This window comes from Melitaea cinxia, chromosome 11, assembly GCF_905220565.1.
Source record: "Melitaea cinxia chromosome 11, ilMelCinx1.1, whole genome shotgun sequence".
In the NCBI taxonomy this organism is placed as follows: Eukaryota; Metazoa; Arthropoda; class Insecta; order Lepidoptera; family Nymphalidae; genus Melitaea; species Melitaea cinxia.
Window position 1 is genome coordinate 12,492,985 of NC_059404.1, and position 21,649 is coordinate 12,514,633.

The window sequence follows — 21,649 nt, forward strand, 5'->3', positions numbered from 1 at the left end:
TCATTTATTCCTTATGAACATAATTTATAATTTTTCAAATGATTTTTACATATAAGATTTATGTGTACATAAGACTACCTTATGTTATAAAGCTGTTTCTGTAAGTTATAAAGCAAAAACTAACTTTTTTATATCCTCTATAGTCATTCTATCTATAGATATAAAAATACAGGTCCAATAGTTCAAGTATTAGACTACTTGAAATTTATCAAACCTTGAAATTTTAAATTCTATGTCAAGTAATTTTATCATACGTAAGAAAATGAGGGTACTCTTGAATTATTTTTTTTTCTATTTCAATTTTATCACATACATACATCTACGTATTTCTCTTCTTTTTTTTAAATAATAAGTTAACTTTTACAAGTTTTAATTATTGAGACAGCAAATGTTACATGAAAATATCGTATAATGAAGAATAGTGTAGATCATTAGTTATATATGTATGATGTAAAACTTAAGAAAAATTAATTACATGAGTGACAATAAAAACACTTATTATAGAGTAATTCGAAATTACTTAAAATAATTGCTTAGTGTTAAACAAATATCTCTTGCGATAAGCTAAAATAAGACATTTTTTAATTTGATAAATACTATCACAATCAAAACCCTTACAGTCTATAAATATATTAAAATGTTTTTAATTTGTTGATCAAGTTTAAATTCATTCCGTAAGTTTAATTTTTGTGAAACAAAAGAAACAAAACAAATTATTTAATAAAATTATTTTTAAAAGATTACCCAGAAAGTTACCTAATTGCTGAAATATAATAAAAAAGAATCTTAGTAATCTAACAAAATCAATGTCACTTCATACATTAAATTCTTACAATTTTACAAACAAAGACAATGTTGTTTCAATACCATTTACGATAGTTCAATAAAACCTAGTTCCTATATTTAAAAACATTATAGAATAACCGTTAAAAAGATTCTTTTTTTTAAATATAATAACCGATAAAAAAAAATCATTTTATAAGAAACAGGCTTGAATCAAATCATCGCAAATATAATCACTAAATACGCACCTTTAACTTTTAATATTAAAATATGTACACAATCATAGAGCATCACGGAGGGGAGTAGCCATAGCTTTGTTTGCAGGGGGAAATCTGTGCTACGCATACTTTTATCTAATTCCTACACAAAAATAATCGTCTGTCACTACGAAACTCACACATTACTAAATTAAAAACACACATTTTTCACACACACATGGATACATTCTGTGTCTTTACAGCATAATGAGATGCCGCAACTACACTGACAAGTTGCTGCCAGCCGTGGTTGTAACAACTGTCGATAACCATTATTGATAAATTCAAGTGCTCGGTTAGGGATATTGGGTTCTTAAAGTGATACAAAGGTAAGGTGTTATTATAAAGATGGACTTTATTTTTTATGTACTACAATAACTATCACGTCAAAAATAAACTTCTTCTTCTTCTTCTTTAAAGACTATGGCTCCATCAGCTTTTCGCCGATGATAAAATAAACTTTATATCATTTTAAGAACCAGTGATATTTGTATCTATATATCTATTACTGGCTTTTAAAATGGATTAGTTTTCTATAAATATGACGAATACATTTTTGTGGGTTTTCTTTTTTCATTAAGAAATAAATGCTTGTGCCGGTATATTTTTCCATTACTAATCTTGCCAGTTCTACACTTGAAAGGTATTGGAATGATTTGAGAAAATGACACTATTTCTTGAGGGCTTCCAGGTTAGTCCGTTATTACAATTTTTTTTGCATCCAAGGTAATGCCATCTTTTAGTAAATTTGACATGGCATATCTCTTTTTTGCAGCAGAAAACAGAACAATTCGGCATTTTTTGAAGGGCGTTGATTCAATCGCGCAACTAGATTTAGTCTAGTGAGCAGTGCGGCTGCAACTAGTTTTATTGTACGCGTAGGACCATTTGGACTAATACTTTGACAGAGGGGAACGCCTGTGTATGGCTACTCCCCTCCACATTGCTCTATGTACACAATGTATGAAAAATAAGCATAACTGAAAACTTTTTGACTTTGTAAGAGTTGCATTTAATTCATTGAAGACCAATTTCACTTACTGCTAATAAATTTTATCTCACATATAAACAATCCATAAGATATCAGACTTGTGTACTATATAATATACGTGGCGCGCTTGCAATTATGGCGCCCATCGCCTCAATGGTTTTTCTGTATGGCGAAACTATACATATATTATATAGTCCACCATAGATATATATGTGGATATTTTTATTACTTTTTACTTTATCAGTGTGAAATAATAAAAGAAGGCCTTAAGCGCACTCGAGGCCCCTTTTAGTTCTATTTATATACTACAATCATTTGATTTTACAGATTGATGTTGATAGTGAAACAGGAAAAAATATCAGGCATATATCTATTGGATGCTATTTATATTTTATTATATGTCAGATAAGTATCAGTTTCTTTATGAGTAGCCATTGAAATTAGCTCTTGATACCTCTAAGCGTTGTTCATTTCAGTTTGTTTATAACTAGTCTAAAATGAGAAAGCTGAATGAAATGAATCAAAAACAAATTACATGGCAAATGTTGTTATATAGAAAAAAAAAATTACACACTGGGCTATTAAATTAGGCTTAATTTTATATAATTAGTGCTAAATTTTATAAGAACTATGTAATTATAAGTGTAGTCGTTTATTAGGACATGATATCTAACACTTTAATTTCCTGCACTTTTTTACATTCAGCTTACACATGATAGACTATAATTATATACATGTAGCTTTGTATGTAATGTTTGTAAAGAATTATATATCGATCTAAAATTGCTAGTTTTGTTTGTTTTAAGTGTTGTAGTACGAAAGTCAGTTTACTGGTACTTCAATGGGTTGTTGCGTTTCTGTTTCTGTTATGGGTTGAGATTCAGTTGTTTCTACCGCCGGTTGATCTGTTATACAAGTATTAGAAATTTTATCACACAAGTATAACATTTTATTAAGGATCAAAAACTGTATTAACATAAAGATAAAAAGAAAAACACAATTCTTGATTAAATTTATGAATCAACTCCATTAATATTATAAGTGCTGATTTTTGTTTATGTGCAATTAACTTTTTACTGACGTGATAATAATTCCTTTACCACTTATAGTAATGATTTATTAATTTCTGTTATTAACCAATTAAACAAATATAAATTGATAGCAGGTGACTCCGCACAAAACATTAAGTTTAATAGCATACAAAATATGTATTTTACCTGTTTGTGGTAGAGAAGGTGTATCTTGACTGACCTCCATTGGAGTTTCTGTGCTTGTTTGAGATGTTTCTAACGGCGGCAGCTGAAAAATAAGTAAACAATAAAAGATTGATATGATGCATAAGTGTATGCATAGTGTACTTTTCAAGATAAAAAGTCTTGGAATGATAAAAAATCATAAACAAGTTTTAAAGCCTATTTAAGGAAATAGATTTTTAATTATGTTTTTAACAGTAAGAGCAGCAGCAATGTATGTAATATGTTAATATATAGAGCTCTTCTATAATTGACAAGTGGGATTGGAGTTCAATCGTCTCACTTAAGGCTAACTGAACAGACATTGATTAATCATAGGTATAAATTATTTTCAAGACAGGTTTCCTTATATTTCCTTCACAGACAAACATGAATTTTTAATTAAAAAACATACTTAATAGTACAACATACAAGTGCTCACCTACATTTCTGTACACATTCCTTTGGGTTATGATCCCCACAGGATCATTGCATCATTTGCAAATACATACACATCACATAGATACAGTTTTTTTCTGGTTAAATAAATTAATAACTATTCAATTAAAAAATATATATATATCTAATAACTCCTGGATTGATTTCAAACAAATGTAGCTAAGAACCATAAGGAAACTCGCTTTTAAGACAAAAAAAAACACAATGAAACCAGTTCATTCATTCAAGAGAAGAGAGAGATACAATGCCACATACACACAGACAGACGTTGGCATTAACTTATCACACTCTTTTTTGTGTCGCAGATTAATAAACTTACCCATTATACTAAATATTAATAAATTAGGAATAACTTACTTCTGGAGCGACCCTTGGCACTCTGCCTACATTATGTCTGACACTGAATGGAGCGCACTGTTCATAATAGTTTATCACAAAATCTGGGAACGCTTGTCCCAAATCGTGTCCTGGAACTACATCAATTTCTTCACAGCCTTGCCTGGAATCATATACACTTAATTATAAATAGGAAAGACCTATCAAAAATATTGTCATCATAACATTATAAAGTTTTGTTAACACTACTTGTACAACTCATATTAGCAGTATGAGTGAAATAAATGGAAACGGGAACAGAAAGAGATATAGTTTTGTAAATCTGATGATTAGGCTCCCAAAAAACTGAAGCAGCCTATCTGAGAAAGTACCCCAAAACTTAAAGAAGATCACGGCTAAATAGTACTGCTCTCAAGAAAATATTTATAGTACACTAATTTATATTGTGATATTATACATACCATTTTACTAAGAAGTACAAAGTACCATGGAACAGTTGGCCAGCAAGAATTTTTTCTGGTTGTAGTTCTCTTGCTAAGCCTCTTGGTTTTTCAATCTCCTGTAATATTCAAGGTATTATTTATAGCGTTGAATTTATTTAACAGTTTTATTTGTTTGTTTATATGACTACATAATTATAACATATTATATTGTATTATAAGTCAACAGATACAGGCACACATCTGTTGTCCTTTTTGCATACATTATACAATTTATACACATACATTATACGATTCGAGCAATGCGTCCTGCCTTTGTTAACATACGGAGCCGAGACGTCGACACTGACGAAGGGACTGGTCCACAAGTTTAAAGTCGCTCAACGTGCAATGGAACGGGCTATGCTTGGGGGTCTCTCTCAAAGATAGGATTAGAAATGAGACTATCCGGGAGAGAACGAAAGTAACCGACATAGCCCACAGAATTAGCAAGTTGAAGTGGTAATAAGCTGGCCATCTGTGTCGCAGGACCGATGGTCGTTGGAGCTGACGGGTCCTGGAGTGGAGACCGAGTCTCGGCAAACGCAGTGTGGGACGTCCTCCGGCCCGTTGGACCGACGATCTACGTAAGATTGCCGGTGTAGGCTGGATGAGGATAGCGGAAAACCGGGATGTTTGGCGCGAACTTGGGGAGGCCTATGTCCAGCAGTGGACTGCAATAGGCTGAGCTGACTGACTGACTGATACAATTTATGCTTATCCACATAACAATAAACTGTGGTTCAGCTCAGCAGTTCCAAGACTGCCTAGAAAACTTATGACAAGGCCTAACATTTACAGTTTATATAGTTACATATACCGTGTGATCGACTCCTAACTACGTTCCTTCAAATGGGGGATTCTGTAAGTGTAATTATATCCTGTTTCGCGTGAAAAAAATGCTTACCATAAGGTGAGCCATACGTTCGTTTTCCGACCTAGTTGAATAAAAAAAATGTGAGAAATGTCACCTCAACTTTCTTTTCTTTCTTCTTATCTCCTCTCTTAGCTCGTTTGCGAGTAGAATGATTTTCCTCTACTTCGATAGGTGCTGCAGCCTCTCTTTCCCTCTTAAGACGCGCTTCTTCATAAGCAGATATTAAATCTGGACAATCTAAATTATCTTCTGGCTCCCATGTGTTGTCTTCACTGAAAATGTAATATTATTCATAATCTACAGAATTATAAATGTGAAAGTTTGTTTATTCCTCTTCAAGGCTCAATAGCTTGAACGCTTGCCATAATTTTTTTTTAAATGGCTATAATTCATATCGGCAAAATTGCAATTAGAACTAAAAAAGTTAAAAACAGAATTCACTTAAAATGTTATGAAATATGTAGTACGATTTTATTTTTGTGTTACCCACACATTAGGAATTCTCACATTTTTGAATATCATATCAAAAATTTTATTTAAACTTTAGGTTATGGTCCAGGACCCATATTATTGTCTGTAGAAAACAGATTCATGCTACTTTTATCTTAATATATATAAATTACGCGTCACGTTGTTTATCTGCAATGGACTTCTAAACTACATAACCGATTTTAATCAAATTTGCACATTGTGTGCAATTTGATCCAACTTGAAAGATAGGCTATATTTTAATTTGATTTATGTAATTATTAGATATAAGAAAAAAAATTAGGCGATACGAAGTTCCAGGTCAGCTAGTTCTCTGTACAAAACAGATTCATGCTACATTTGCTTGAAATTATGACAGAGTTTATTTTCTTCAATATGTATGTGAAACTAAAAACAAATTGCATTTTTTTTGTAATGTCTCAAAATTAACGGCATATTACGAAAACTGAGAATTCCCACGGTGAAAATTTAATTCCGCATCTCTAGCTTTTTTCTGACGTTCTCTTTTAGCATTCATCCTAATTCGGTTTAGTTTACGTTCTTTACGACCAGTTAATGAACGTCGCCGCGGCATTTTGCTGTAAAAACAATTTTAATTCAATGAGAATGCTGACATGCTTCACCAAGTTATGCCATGTGTATAAATTAAATTCAAATAACATTTTACTACGTTTCTGTTGTAGGCACTTACTTATATTTATTGTTAATGATTCGATAAAACAATGTTTCCGTTTTTTCACAAAATCAGCCCAAAATTATTATCATCAAAAACTTCACTTTTAAACATTGTACGATTGTGTTTGTTATTCCGATTTCCGATACCGATAGTTTTACACAATTACACATCTTTTCTGTTTGAGTGACAGATATCATCAGCCCTGACAGTTAACACAATCTTAATTCTATTTAGGTGTAGTACTCAAATCACAGATGGCGTTACAGTATAATATCATTATTAATGACTTTTCTAATAGTTTATCAGATTGTTATTACAAGCTATATAATATATATAGACATATATTTAAATTGCTATGTTAAAGCTCAAGCCTGAAGATGTGATGGTTTTTCCGTTAGGTGTACCACACAAATGTATAAGTTGTGCTAAATTTATATGAATAGAAACAAAACATAAAAACTATTTTATTTAGCATTTAATGCACTTAATTTAATATATCGCTGGCCCCGGGCAATAAAGCGGTATACGCCGGTTATACCCTTTTTAATGTTATTTAATTTTTGGCTTCTCTGAGTATCAATCTATCACTCTTATTTTTTTCAGTTTTTTTTATTAATATTTCGTTAGAATAAATGACAATAACCGTTTTATTGCATGGATAATTCTCTTACGACTAAGCTATGTATTATTGCATTACTCTAAGAAAAATAACACAAAAAACCGGTGAACATCTTTACAGTAATTGTTAATGATCTTGCAATTAAAATAGTATCATCTATGAATTGTATTATACATTTTTTTAATTATTTCATTAAAAAATTATACGATTTGTTTTTAAAAAATTATTTTTAAAAGCTTAAATTGGTAAAAAAAATAGCTTTCATTTGACATATTGAACGTCTGTTTTGGATCACTGTACACTGCACTATAAACAAATTAGCTTCTTTTATTTCTCCTGTAAAATTTGATTTTTGATATTACCGCTTTATTGCCCGGGGACAGCGATATGTGTCGGCACTTGCGCTGTCATAGGCAATTAGTAAGAAATTAATAAACAACAGATGCACTGATCACGCCACCTAGCACATCGTTCGATTGTCATCTACCCTCACTCATTCTATTGCTCCAGTCATTCTGACATGTATAAAACGATCGGTGCAACCGCGGCTAAGGCAAACTGCCTTAGCCTTACTAGCTCTGGCTTGGTACGGTGCAGTTGTGGTGCTCCTGCTAGTAGCTAAACCTAGACTCTTTCAATAATTAATTTGTGCAAGCGAATTAATTCTTACATGTTATTTTACGATCTATAATTTGGCAAGGCAGGGCACAACTCGAGAAGTGAAGGTGAGCATTGATGCGCATCTTAAAGGGGGTCTCCTTAAACCTACACCTAGGTTGCAAGTCCTAGGAACTGCTCTTAGTTTCTCGCTCTGCCACACGATGGAACCAGCACCCACACGGTGAATCCATCGAGTGCTAAAAAGTTCGTCTCCCCCTCGTTAACTTGTAACTATCTTGTGTTACCTTACAAAGTTATTAATCAGTCTGACCTCCTCTTTTCTATATATGCAATTAGTGAGGGTTAAAATGTATACAAACACAAAAATATTACATTTGTTGTTTGCTAATAATATTGTTAATTATTGTTAGATGAAAAGAATACACATGTGAGTTAAAAAGGTTGTTTTGCATAAGATGTTTAGACCACTAGTGTCAAAGTACCATACTTATTTTATACATCGATCTAAGGAATCAAGGCAAATCAAAGGTGTTTGAGGCGTTCACCATTAATTTTTATACCTAGCAATTCCCACTCCATCAGCTTCAACACATCTTCCAAGCAAGTTTAAGCATTTTTAGGGATGTAACATCCCCTTGTAGTACTCCGTGCTGCAGAATAGATTTAGTACTTCTGTCATGTACTGGGACTGTCATGGCTGGAAAAACTCTAGCACCACCCAGGTCTCCATAAAATCGAAAGCTTTCTGTTAGACCGAATGTGTATTGGGACCCTAGTAGGTGTCATTAGACTCAGGAGATGGTGCTACCCATCTCTTGGAATTTTCTCTCGTTTGCCTCTTACAACTTCCATGAAGAATGGTAGTGGTGCTAGATTCTAATGCCAGACACCACACCGCAAATTATTATTACATATACATATAAAAATATTTTTACTAATTACTTTTAAACTAAACCTCTTGAAATCATAGAGTTCATTCTATCCTGATGGGTATTTGTCTGGTAGCTTTTTAAAATCTAGTTTCACTGTAGAGGCCGCGATAAAGGTAGAAAGCAATATATGCTACTTTTCTAAATTTATATCATGTAATATCATGTAAATAAAAAAAATATATTTTACCATGAATACCATAAATTATAATTGTATAACTCACCATACAGACCGTTCTCTCAAATGGAGATGGCCTATGCAGTAGCAGTGGAATGTTACAAGATGAATCGTGATCATGGTCATTCGTATGTACTCATCAAGTTTGATTTTTTTAATGTATTCATTTCATATTACCTCAATTTTTTCATTATAAACAATAAAATAATACCTATTCCTAAATATAAAAAAAAATTGTAGTTACCTACTTATAAATAAATATTGTCAAATACCTTCAACATATTTAAAAAGCGAATAGCTTACGCAAAAATGTTTAACTTATTTTTAACATCATTTTCTATTTGGGCCATGGGGACATGTAGTCGTCACACAATTGTTCCGTTAGTGCGGCGGAGATACCACATAAACATGACCCAGAGTCAACTTAAAAAATATGACTTAGAAAAATATGCCAGATGGTGTAAGGAAAAATAAGTAAATTCTTTAAGAATGGGTATGGTAAGGCAATAAAAATTCTTACAAAAATTTTGTAAATAAGCACTTTTAAGCTAGCCCCATGTACTAAATAAGTGAGGCCCAACTGGTTTGCCCCGTAGCGTTTAATGTGTTAATATGATATGCTTCAGCATGTAATATCCCACTACTGTGGATCTTTACTTACTGTGGGCTCTTTCCCCATGTAGGAGAAGGATCAGAGCTTAATCCACCACGCTGCTCCAATGCGGGTCGGCGGATATATTCCCTACTATGAGTAACGATCGCTATCAGGTGTACATGATAACAACTGGGGCCGACGGCTTAACGTGCTCTCCGAGGCACGGTGGGAAGACCCACAAGGACTGCACAAACAACTAGACCACGGAAAACACCTGTATGACCACTACAAATGTTTGTCATGTCGTTGCGCCAACGCGATATCGTTAATCATCATTACAGCCTATACAGTCCACTGCTGGACATAGGCCTCCACAAGTTTACGCCAAAAAATAACGTGAACTCATGTGTTTTGCCCATAGTCACCACGCTGGGCAGGCGGGTTGGTGACCGCAGTACTGGCTTTGTCGCACCGAAGACGCTGCTGCCCGTCTTCGGCCTGTGTATTTCAAAGCCAGCAGTTGGATGGTTATCCCGCCATCGGTCGGCTTCTCAAGTTCCAAGGTGGTAGCAGAACTGTGTTATCCCTTAGTCGCCTCTTACGACACCCACGGGAAGAGAGGGGGTGGCTAAATTCTTTAATCGTTAATATGATATAGAAAATTATTATTTATATTATAATTGATTGATATCGTTAATATGATATAGAAAATTATTATTTATATTATAATTGACACTTACTCAGAATACCCTTTCCACTTGAGTAAGTACTCCACTTTTCCGTTTTTAATTCTACGGTCTAACACTTTCTCAACAGAAAACTCTTCGTGTTTACCGCTCTGCGGTCCGACGCTCTCCGGCGGTTGGATTGAAGGTTGATTAGGTATCTTGACAGCATCCATTGGCTGTTCTGTTTGCATAGGCTCGGTTGGTGGGTAAGTTAAATCGGTAGATTGTGAAAGTTCCTCCATTTATGATGGCTGTAATATTAATTCAAATTAGAGCCTTTATTTTACAACAAAAACCTATCAAACTTCAAAATGTTTTCGTCATGTAAACATTGCAAAAATCATTGGTTCTAAGATCTTACATAGGAATTCACTTTCTTATGTACAATTTATATTGTACGTAAGCGAAGTTTTAGTATAGCCTGTATGTTACTTTACTTTATTATCTTCAAATTGGTTAAGTATTAAAAGAATCTTTACACCCAAGCATGTGCAAAACAACGTAAATCAAAATAGCAACGTAGGTACCTATTACCTATTATACTATATAAGTATATACAATCAAGGCATATAATACAAAATACATACTCACACAATTTAATGTTGCCTATAAAAAAAATGTAACAGAATTATATTATTATAATCTCAATCTCAGTTTCTCAGTAAATCAGTAATGCTTAACTTAAAGCTTATAATTATAAATACAATGTAGTAAATTTAGCCATGTCGGAAAAAAGTCTTTTGTATTTTTTAATGCATAAAATTGAAGGAAGTTATTTACAGATGTTTCAAAGATTTTGCGTTTTTTTACTCTTTTGGTCTGAGCTTTTGGTATTATAGCGGTTGTTCATCAGTATTTTAAACTTGTCATTATTAAAATGTTCCAGAACCAAAAATATTTAGCCTTTTCATGAACAGGAAGTAACTTATAAATTATAAATAATTTTCTTAACTGTGCTTACACTGTTTTTTTTTTGTCAACTAGATATTTCATAAAACGAATTTGTAAAACCTTAATATTATCTAAATATGGTTTAAAAGTACGACCATAAGTACACAGCCCATAGCTCAGTAATGACTCGGCAAGTGCTTATTAGACCTTACGCATTGTTTTACTATTTAATATTGTCTCTAACATGTGAAATTTAGATAGAACTGCGCTGAGCTTCGTGCACACCGTATCATCTTGCAACCTCCAGTTCACGTTTCGGTCTACCCATAGTCCTAAATATTTAAATTGTTCGATATATTCTTGTTGACTAGACTATCAGGCATTTTTAAACTGGTCTAGCTCCTAACCGACTTTTAGGCCCATTCTAGTACGTTGCAAGCAAAAAGCAACACGGAGGGGAGTAGCCATGTACAGGCGTTCCCCTCTGTCAAGGTATAAGGCCAAATGGCCATATGCAAACAATAAAACTAGTTGCCGCCGCACTGATCACTAGACTAAATCTAGTTGCGCGATTGAATCAACGTCCTTCAAAAAATGCCAAATTGTTCTGTTTTTTACTGCAAAAAAAGATCTGCCACGTCTAATATACTAAAACATGGCGTTACCTTTCATACGTAAGTATTTTTTAATCACATTATTACTTGTATACTTCTTTTAAACCTTTTTTAAACTTAAAAATTACAAATATTATCGTTCGTGTTGACTCGACTTGTTTACCAACACAGGCCGCTCGCCCGCATACAATATGCGGATCAGTCGAGCGACTGATCGGAGTCTATTTCCGAGAAGTCACTGTCGCCGAGCGATAGTGTTGTTACCGATTTGTTTGTAGATGGTTATCGATAAAAATGGCAAAGGCAAAAGAGGAGACAGACATTTTTGAGATTTTGATTTATTTAAAATATTATATTGGTAGCTTATTTTAATAAACATAGTTATATAATAAAATTGCATTAAATTAAATATAATACACGTATTATGAGTATTAATACATTTTACTAGAATTACTTAATGTGAACTTCCACCATAATGTTATATATAAAAATTTGGCAGGTTTTCTAAAAATCCAAATTTAAGGGATACATGGAAAAAAATGGTAAGAACTACAGATTAACTTGGACGCCCACAAAAAATAGTGTAATTTGTTCAGATCATATCAATACCACTAACTTTTAAGTGTTGGCGAACAATACAAGGATTAGTCGAGGGCACCAAACCAACACTAACGCCACACTGTTTTTGTCCCGTAAGTTTTTTTTTTTGTCTCATGTACAAGGTAATCAAGATATGGTTCACCTTAGTCATAGTAGTGAAATGAAGCTTAGATTTATCAACTTTGGAAATGAACAATGTCCATCCTTTCAGAGTCATCAACAAATCATTAAATCTAGCAGATGACAAGCTATCATCTTATGATGCCATTAGTGTTACGCTCCCTACTCCCGATTCGTTGACATCACCGTGTACATCATCAACTTCTCAAAATGTATGTTAACTTTAAATCGTTTATTGTAGACTGGCGTTGTTTGGCACAACAACGTTGCACCAAACGTATTGTGACATAATTATAATAGTTAGACATAGGCTGTCGCGACACTTTTTAACTGACTTCCAAAAAGGGGAGGTTCTCAATTCGACTGTATTTTTTTATGCATGTTACTTCAGAACTTTTGACTGGGTGGACCGATTTTGATGATTTTTAATTTAATAGAAAGCTGATATTTATCATGTGGTCGCGTTTAAATTTCATCGAGATCTGATAAAAACTTTTTGAGTAACCTTTGATAACGCGTATATATTACGTATATTGTATTACTTGTCGATGTATTTGAAGTCAGTTCTGTTTTCGTTTGCGAGCAAATACAATTATTGTAGATAATGATGTGTTGTACAAAGTCTTACTACATTATATATTTCTATTATCATTAGTTTTTGCAGCGTACGCAATGTAGGGAATTTTTTAGGTTATTTTTTTATCCCTTGGGTTACATTATTGGAGTTTTAGTAAGGATCCCTAATATTTTTGAAAATATAGTATAACCTATGTCGCTCAAGGATAATGTAGCTTCTCAACGGTGAAATATTTTTTTGAATCGGTCCAGTAGTTTCGGAGCCTATTCAATGCTAACAAACAAACAATCAAATCTTTACTCTTTATAATCGTTTATTTTATATGAAGATGTTTGATTTGTAGTATATAATAAATTAAGCCTATTTTTATAATAACATCTTACCTTTGTATCACTTTAAAAACCTAATTTCCCTAACCGAGTACTTGAATTTATCGATAATGGATATCGACAGTTGTTACAACCATGGCTGTAAGAAACTTGTCAGTAGTTGCGGCGTGTCATTATACTGTAATGACACAGAATGTATCTATGTGTGTGTGAAAAATGTAAGTGTGTTTTTAATTGAGTATGTGTGAGTTTCGTAGTGACAGACGATTATTTTTGTGTGGGAATTAGATAAAGTGTGCATGTGTGTAATTTCCCCCCGCAAAAAATGACAGACAATTTTGTATCGGTAGCAGACGCAATGGCTACTCCCCTCCGTGTTGCTCTATGGTTGCAAGTATCTTCTATACAGTATTAGCTATTTTGAGGAAAAAAATTTAAAGTGGTGCAAGCTTAAAATATACAGGGTGTCCCAGAAATTGCACGCCAGGCTGACACGGGAGGTAGATCGGCTTTAGATCTATCAAATAAAAGCAACATGATCTCAGTAAAAGTTTTTTAGTTTTCGAGATATTGACACTTTTAGGTTTTTTCAGAAAATCTCCACTTTTTGCCCTATTTTTGCCTGTTATGGGAATAAAAATACCTCTAAGTTATAATTTTTTTTCCTGGGCTACCACTAATAGTTGGTTGACACAACTCAGTATTTATTTTATTAAAAAGTAGCACGACATTAGAAAAAAAAACAACTAAATCTTACTTTTTGTTTAAAAGCGAAAACCTTAACTAAAGTTTGGCTAGCGACTGTGAAAAAAAAATGTACCAGACTGAGTCAGCAAATATTCTTAAAAACTAATCTACTTAATGCTCTTTCAAAAATGGTATAATATTCTTAGTTTTTTTTTACTAAAAATTGAATAATACCACGTTTTGTCATTGAAGTCGTACTACTTACGCAATACTTCAAATAAAAAATAATGCTTAATAAAAAGTTAAGCCGACTTTAGTCTTCAACTTACAACTTTTTAGTTACTGTAATCGCTTTTTAGTTTTGCAATGTTAAACAGAGTTATCCATTATCCTTTTTTAATTGTTGTTGTAGGCTGGCATCAAAATAATTTAGGTACAGAACTTAAGGTTGTATTTTTTTCACCTTCAACATTCAAATAAAGATTTACCATTCAGAATTTACATTGAATAAATCATTATAGCAGATTTTCAAAATTTCTGCCACCTGCTCTTATGCATAACCTCCATCTTCTTAAAAACTGTGCTTTAAACGTGTTAAACTTAAATCAGTAATTTTGCGAGCTGCTTCATTGATTCTTTGCCGCAAATCATCGAACGATCGAATTGGTTTAATGTACACTTTATCTTTCAAACATCCCCAGTAGAAAAAGTCCAGTGGGTTTAGGTCTGGGGAGCGTGGGGGCCACAAAATTGGCCCTAGCCGGCCAATCCATCTTCTTGGGTATGTGTCATCTAGATAAGCTCTAACTGCGCGAGCATAGTGTGTAGAGCACCCATCATTCTTGCAGCCACATTCTTCTTCTTGTCTCGAGAGATGCACCTTCCAAAAGAATGGGTAGATCATTTTGTAAAAATTCTAAATACATTGCTGCATTGAGGGTAGCAGGGAGTTCGAATGGGCCAATTATGTGCCCATTAAGTATCCCGGTCCTCAGATTTATTTTAAATTGGTGCTGCGAACGGTTTTGTCTTACTTCATGCGGATTTTCTAATTGCCAATTGTGAATATTATGTAGATTAGGATACCCATCTCTTTTACAGGCCAACTCGTCGCTCCATAAGACGTAGTTGAAAAAATTTGGGTCTTCGTCATGCTTCTTCAGCATTGTGCGACAAAACGATACACGTTTTGCATAATCACTGCTTAACAGCGTTTGAACCCTTTGAATATGGTACGGGTGGTATTCATACCTCTTCAAAATTCGTTGCGCTTGCGATTTAGAAACGCTAGTACGTCGTTCGATTACCCTTAATGAAGTAGATGGGTCCTCCGATACTTGTTCTAGTACAACTTCATCCTCTTGAGTACTACGGGGTCTTCCTTGAGAACTTCTTCGGCCATGGATTCTGCCTTCTCGGCAGGCATTGACAGTGCGAAGAATAATCTCATGGGTTGCTCGCCTGCGGTTAGGGTATCTTTTCGAGTTCAATCTCGCTGCCAATCTTGCGTTATAACTGACGCTACCACGTGAAGAAACGCTTCTTGTCTCACCATAAATTAACAACATGTCTGTGTACTCACTAGAGGTGAAAAGCACAGGTTGTTCATTTGCCATCTTAAAAGCAGTCCAAATCACAAAATAAATCGAGTCCACTAAGAGCGCCAAGTCGTCGTTATGAAACTGTGTCCAATAAACTAATTTCAAACACAAGCAAAACGGAATCCAAGTCAATGCGAAGTTGTCGTAAAAATGCAAATCGAAGCTTCAAGACTAAGGAATTAGAGAACACGTGTGTAGCACTAAACACAAGGAGCAGTACTAAATTTACCCTGCGCCCCCGCGCGTGCGGTGCGCAGGTATCACCTCTGATCCTATTGGTAACGTTGTTACCGACCGAACAATGAGTGTGAACGAGATAGTCAATAAATGTTCAGGTCATTTAATTTCTCAGTGATATGGAGACAAAAGACGTCTGCACATTGAATTAAAACTATTATTTTTTAGTTGCATAATTTCGAAGAATTGCGACTTCAATAACAAAACGTGGTATTATTCAATTTTTAGTAAAAAAAAACTAAGAATGTTATACCATTTTTGAAAGAGCATTAAGTAGATTAGTTTTTAAGAATATTTGCTGACTCAGTCTAGTACATTTTTTTTTCACAGTCGCTAGCCAAACTTTAGTTAAGGTTTTCGCTTTGAAACAAAAAGTAAGATTTAGTTGTTTTTTTTTCTAATGTCGTGCTACTTTTTAATAACTGCGTCTTTGCACCCGAGCTGACACCGACAAGTTACAACCTGTCCGTCGTGATATGGTTAACACAATGAATGCTCAGAACGCGTCATGGCTTTTCTTCATTGCCACAACGCGTTGAGATCGAATAGCATGTAAGCCACGACACGAATTTCGCTATTTGGTCTTTCTTTGATTGCCACAACGCGTCGTGCGTGTTTTCATTAGAGCCATAACACGAATTTCGCTATGTGGATGTTTTACTGTGACCACATCGCGTTGTGAGCTATTTTTCCGCTCAATGAGCGTTTTCGATCTTTGAGCATAACATATATATATATATATAAGAAAAATTTCTAAGAATATCATTACAAAGCTCATTTCATCAAGTAAACATTTTTTTTTAATATCTGTATCAGGGACTTTAATACATATGTACATGACAGTCCAAGTAAACACTTTTCTATCTTGTTTATTTTAAAAATTAACACTTTTCTATTTTATTTTAAAATAAATTTCAAATATCTAATATTGGCACTTACAGTAGGTCGTTTTTGCTGGTCGGGAGGGGGGGCGCCGGGATAAATTTGAATGCTACGCTGAGCTAGGTAAAGAGGGGGGGGGAGATAAGAGCAAAGCTATGTAGTTTTCTTCTGATGACAATTTATTTGTGAAATAAATTCATAATTGTTCAATAATTTTATTCAAAACACGGACGCTAATTTTTTCGACGGAATAATGAATAAAATGTTCTAAAAATAATGAACTGTTAATAAATTAATTTATTTGAGTGAAGTACATTTATTTACAGCTAAATGATTTATATTAATAGTTAACAGCTATTAAAGCCACCATTTGAGTCAGACTGTTTATAAATATAAAAAATATATGTAATAAGTTTAAACAAAAAGCAGGAGATCTCCCGAAAAAAATAAACACCTTCCATCGTGGCAGCGCGAGGAGGTGACCGGAAAAACTACGTTAGGTTACGTGAGGGGAGAGAGGGGTCTAAAAAAGGCTAAAATATTATCACGTGGTTTATGAATGCTCCCTTACTCGACACTTTAATGACTAATATACTACTAGACTATAATAATATTACACATATGGATTGAGGGCATATATAGGTATATCGGATTGAGGTAGGTTTCTCTCGCTCATCGTCTCTGAGTACTCGGTCTACTGTGGGCTTCAGTGGTCAATGTTGGCACAAGTAAACACAATTTATGATATTGCCAATTCCTTATAACACAGGGATCACTTAACAGAAGGGTAATGCAGCATGGAACGCGGGATAGTTATTAGTTAACGGGGCGGAGACTAACTTCTTAGCATTCGATGGATTCACCGTGCGGGTGCCAAGTACATCGTGTGGCAGAGAGGGTAACTCTGAGCAGTGTCTAGGACTTGCGACCTAGGTGTAGGTTTAAGGAGATCCCCTTTGAGATGCGCATCAACGCTCACCTTCACTGCTCGAGTTGTCCGCCCTGCCTAGCCAAGTTTCAGATTGTTATGTAACAATTAAAGACTTACTTAAGCCAAGACTGCCTTAGCTATTTTTTTTTTTCAAATTGTAGAGTGCTGTTGGCCCTATCGGTCTTTACAGCGTTACCGGTGAGAGGGGCCGGGTACTATAGACACAGGCTATAGTTTAAGGCTGTAATTTACCTTTACCTATGTATTTGCAAGCCTCTGCTACAAGAGGGTTTGGGTTGGGTTAGGTTAGCCTTTGAACTGCGCGCCCTCTCAAATACGCCATAGCGAGTATTTTAAGGTGCTTCGCGATCGAGTCGATCTTAAGGTCGCGATGAAAGTCGACATTACACACGTACCACGGCGAGTACGTGGCAGTGCGTAGAAACTTGTTCTGTATGATTTGAAGTCTGAGGATGAGCGTCAGCTTCACATGACAGGGCACGCGTAGGTCATGGTAGGTCGTACGCAGGCCTTGTATAATGTCGTCTTATTTCTAAGAGACACATTACTTTCCTTTTCTATACGCTGTCCTATACTCAAAGGTTGTCTGGAAGAAATCGCTCTTTTAGCGATAAGACCGCCTTTGTACAGCTTCCTCTTATTATACTACTTTTGTTTGTATCTTTTAATGGCGTGCAATAAAGAATATTATTATTATTATTAAACAACTTATACTAATACTTATAACAAATGGACACAACGATAAATAATTATTATTATTATTATTACTCTCCTCCATTACAGTGTGCAATCGACCTAGTACGAACGCTGCCCTGTTTCAGACCCGGTTTATGTGGGCTATGAACGAAAGTTTACTGTCGAGTATGACACCTAGGTACTTTGCTTCCTTTAGCCAAGGAATCGGAGTGCCGAATAGGGCTATGGTCCCGGGTCGACCTTTCGTCCAGAAGACGCGCTTAGTGTGTTTACCTTAGCCGAGGTTTTACCGTTCGTTTTATACTCGTCAGAATAACTCGAGTAATATAATGAGTGAGGGTAGGTGACTATCGAACGATGTGCTATGTGGCGTGAACGGTGTATCTCTTGTTTATAAATTCTTTTCTAATTGCCTACGACAGCGCAAATGCCAACAGTTATAAAATTTTTGAAAATTCATAAAATCGGTAACATCGAAATTTTTTAATTGTCCGCTTCGCGTGTTTTGCCCCTTATTTAAGTATCAAAAAGAGTTAAAAATAGCCAAATGACTAGTTTTGTTGTAGCTGTGGATTTTTTAATTAACGATAATTTTTGGTTCATCTTTTATAGATCAAATACTTTATAATATTAATGCTTTTAACAAATTTGAGTGTATAGTGATTGCCTTCGATTTTTTATCCGTTTTAAATAATGAAGTATGTCTTTCCTTCAATTCTATTCTCTATGCGTTAGATTGATATTTGACATCTAAATTACTCTACCACGAGATTTTGTCTTTTGTTGTTTTGGTTATACATAACCTAATACTATACAAATAAAATCGTTTATTTTTACATGAGAATATTATATCTATGACATTTTTATAATTTTAACTTAATATATATTTAGAAATAAAGAAGGTAAGGTACACCACAGGTATAAGTCTACGATTTGATTTCTCAAAAATAATTAAGTGTTATAAAATGTTACATTGATTTTATTTAAATTTTCAGGTTCTTCAAAATGGCAGAGACTGGTCAATTTAAAAGTAGTACAGCATTTTGTGCTAAATGTGGTTCTATACTGCCTTTGCTACAAGAATTTGGATCTGTGAAATGCTATGCCTGTAAAGCGGTTTACGACCCGGAAAGTAAGTAAAAACGGTTTTTTTTATTCTATGTATAACAAGCATAAGTATACAATAGTTTATCTTGAAAATGTAACTAATACAATTTCTTCCCATTGAAAGCTATTAAATCAAAAGAAGTAGTAAAATTTAAAATGTAATGTTTAGTTTCAACATACTTTCCTTATGTTTCTCAGTTGCTACTGTTGAGGCGTATAATTATCATGTTTAAATATAATTTTAATCATATTACAAGTAAATTGATGTTCTTATTGCTTGGATAAAGCTCTCAACACATAGGTTGGCCAAACTGTGAGCTCGAGAGTAAATTGGAAACCTTTTTTTTCTAATATCTTGTAGGAGGTTTTTAACAAAATAATAAATTACCAAAATGTAGCAATAATGCAAAAAAAAAAAAACAGTAATTATAACTATTTCAACTTATAATTAGTTGCTGTCCAGTTCTCTCAATATCTGTCAGATCAGATATTTGTAAATATTTAAATTAATATTATAATTATTTTCAGGTTTTAATAAGATAAAGTTCAATTACACAATACATTTTAATACAGTCTCTGTGATAAATAATGATAAAATTTTAAATATGGATAACCCTGAAGGTCCAGTTGTGGAGCGGAAGTGCCCTAAGTGTGGTAACGATAGAATGTCTTATGCAACGTTACAGCTGAGGTCGGCTGATGAAGGACAAACGGTCTTCTATACATGTGTTAATTGCAAGTAAGTTAAACAAAACTTTCTATATTGTATTTAAATATAGTTATAATAAAAAGAAAATGGATGAGATGATTCTTTGCAGCAAAATCTACATGCTGATGTGAAGAATGCTTTTTATTATCAATAAAATATTGAATGATAATACTTGCATAATTGAAAATTACTTTTGATGTGAATGAAGGAAGTTTTTTTTTATATCACTAGTTCGGCAAACAAGCGTACGGCTCACCTGATGGTAAGAGATTATCGTAGCTTATAGACGCCTGCAACACCAAAGCATCGCAAGCGCGTTGTCGACCCAATCCCCAATCCCCCCCAGGAGCTCTGGTCACCTTACTCATCAACAGGAATACGATACTGCTTGAAAACAGTATTATTTAGCTGTGATCTGTAAGGTCGAGGTACTACCCCAGTCGGGCTGTTCCATATTTTGGCAGGAAATGCCTGCTGTGCCCTACCTCAGTTATGTTGTTAAAATAGATTCTTAAGTTACATTATTAACTAGCTTCTACCCGCGACTTCGTCCGCTTAGACTCCGCTTCTATTGCTCGTGATGATATATAAGCTATAGCCTTCCTCGATAATTGTACAATCAACATATGAAACACTGAAAAAAGTTTTCGAATCGGACCAGTAGTTCTTGACATTAGCACATTCAAACAAACAAATGAAATCTCCGGCTTTATAATATTAGCATATATGATATTTTTCTAATCTTACAAAACCATTGGTAAATATAGATATATGTTTATAATCGTGAGGAAATAAGAAATCAGTTGTAATGATCGTCTAAATTGTGATTTTGTAATGTAAACAAAAATTAATATGATTTTCCTAATTATAATATACACTTAAATCCTATCTTTAGATTCTGTAAACCAGAATCTATACTGCATCCCCTCTGGTTCTGACTCCGTTTTTGGCAAAAATGATTAGGCCTACAAAAAATTATGTAAAAATAACATATTATATAGCCGGCGCTTAGACTTCTATATATATATATATATATATATAAAGGATTTTTAATCTGAAGAGACAACAAACAGTGTACAATCACATACAGTGTACAATCAAACAAGCTTTCATACATAAAATGATATACAACTTTATTTTTATGTTTGGCATACTTTACTCTCGTACTTCGTCTAATAACTGTGTTTCTTTTTCCAGGTACAAAGAGACTGAAAATTCATAAGAATATTCAAAAAGGTAGACACTGAAAATTTTTGCATTGTTTTCATATTTTTGTATGATTGATTGATTAAATTGTATTAAATATTATACATTATGTTATTATAAAAGAAGCGTAATTAGTAGTAAGTCTGTTTTGTACAAAGTTCTCTTTTAAGTAATAAATCATTACTTCTAAAA

At 33.8% G+C, this 21,649-nt stretch overlaps 2 protein-coding genes across 3 annotated transcripts; one reads left to right on the forward strand and one right to left on the reverse strand.

Moving 5' to 3' along the window:
- Window positions 1–2,664: 2,664 nt before the first annotated feature.
- LOC123657837 (chromobox protein homolog 1-like) lies at window positions 2,665–10,805 on the reverse strand. The gene is made up of 7 exons (XM_045593343.1): window positions 10,611–10,805; window positions 10,262–10,500; window positions 5,509–5,686; window positions 4,520–4,617; window positions 4,080–4,221; window positions 3,249–3,330; window positions 2,665–2,936 (listed from the first exon to the last, which is right to left on the reverse strand). Exons 2-7 carry the CDS (start codon window positions 10,489–10,491, stop codon window positions 2,854–2,856), a joined length of 813 nt encoding a protein of 270 aa, XP_045449299.1. The 5' UTR covers window positions 10,492–10,500; window positions 10,611–10,805; the 3' UTR covers window positions 2,665–2,853.
- Window positions 10,806–19,195: 8,390 nt separating this feature from the next.
- Window positions 19,196–21,649, forward strand: LOC123657798 (DNA-directed RNA polymerase I subunit RPA12). 2 transcript variants are annotated; one of them, XM_045593305.1, is made up of 4 exons: window positions 19,196–19,353; window positions 19,431–19,567; window positions 20,071–20,281; window positions 21,449–21,649. In XM_045593305.1, exons 2-4 carry the CDS (start codon window positions 19,441–19,443, stop codon window positions 21,471–21,473), a joined length of 363 nt encoding a protein of 120 aa, XP_045449261.1. In that variant the 5' UTR covers window positions 19,196–19,353; window positions 19,431–19,440; the 3' UTR covers window positions 21,474–21,649. The 2 variants fall into 2 exon arrangements, with proteins under 2 accessions (XP_045449261.1, XP_045449262.1); XM_045593306.1 differs by having other exon boundaries at window positions 19,196–19,337.

Excerpts from the sequence above, each read along its gene's own strand:
- LOC123657837 (XM_045593343.1), bottom strand. The coding sequence starts at position 10,491 with ATGGAGGAACTTTCACAATCTACCGATTTAACTTACCCACCAACCGAG. Across the intron at positions 5,687-10,261 it reads AAGTGGAAAGGGTATTCTGA|TGAAGACAACACATGGGAGC; the intron begins GTAAGTGTCAAT and ends TTACATTTTCAG. Across the intron at positions 4,618-5,508 it reads AGAAAGAAAAGAAAGTTGAG|GAGATTGAAAAACCAAGAGG; the intron begins GTGACATTTCTC and ends TGAATATTACAG.
- LOC123657798 (XM_045593305.1), top strand. The coding sequence starts at position 19,441 with ATGGCAGAGACTGGTCAATTTAAAAGTAGTACAGCATTTTGTGCTAAA. Across the intron at positions 19,568-20,070 it reads AGCGGTTTACGACCCGGAAA|GTTTTAATAAGATAAAGTTC; the intron begins GTAAGTAAAAAC and ends AATTATTTTCAG. Across the intron at positions 20,282-21,448 it reads TATACATGTGTTAATTGCAA|GTACAAAGAGACTGAAAATT; the intron begins GTAAGTTAAACA and ends TTCTTTTTCCAG.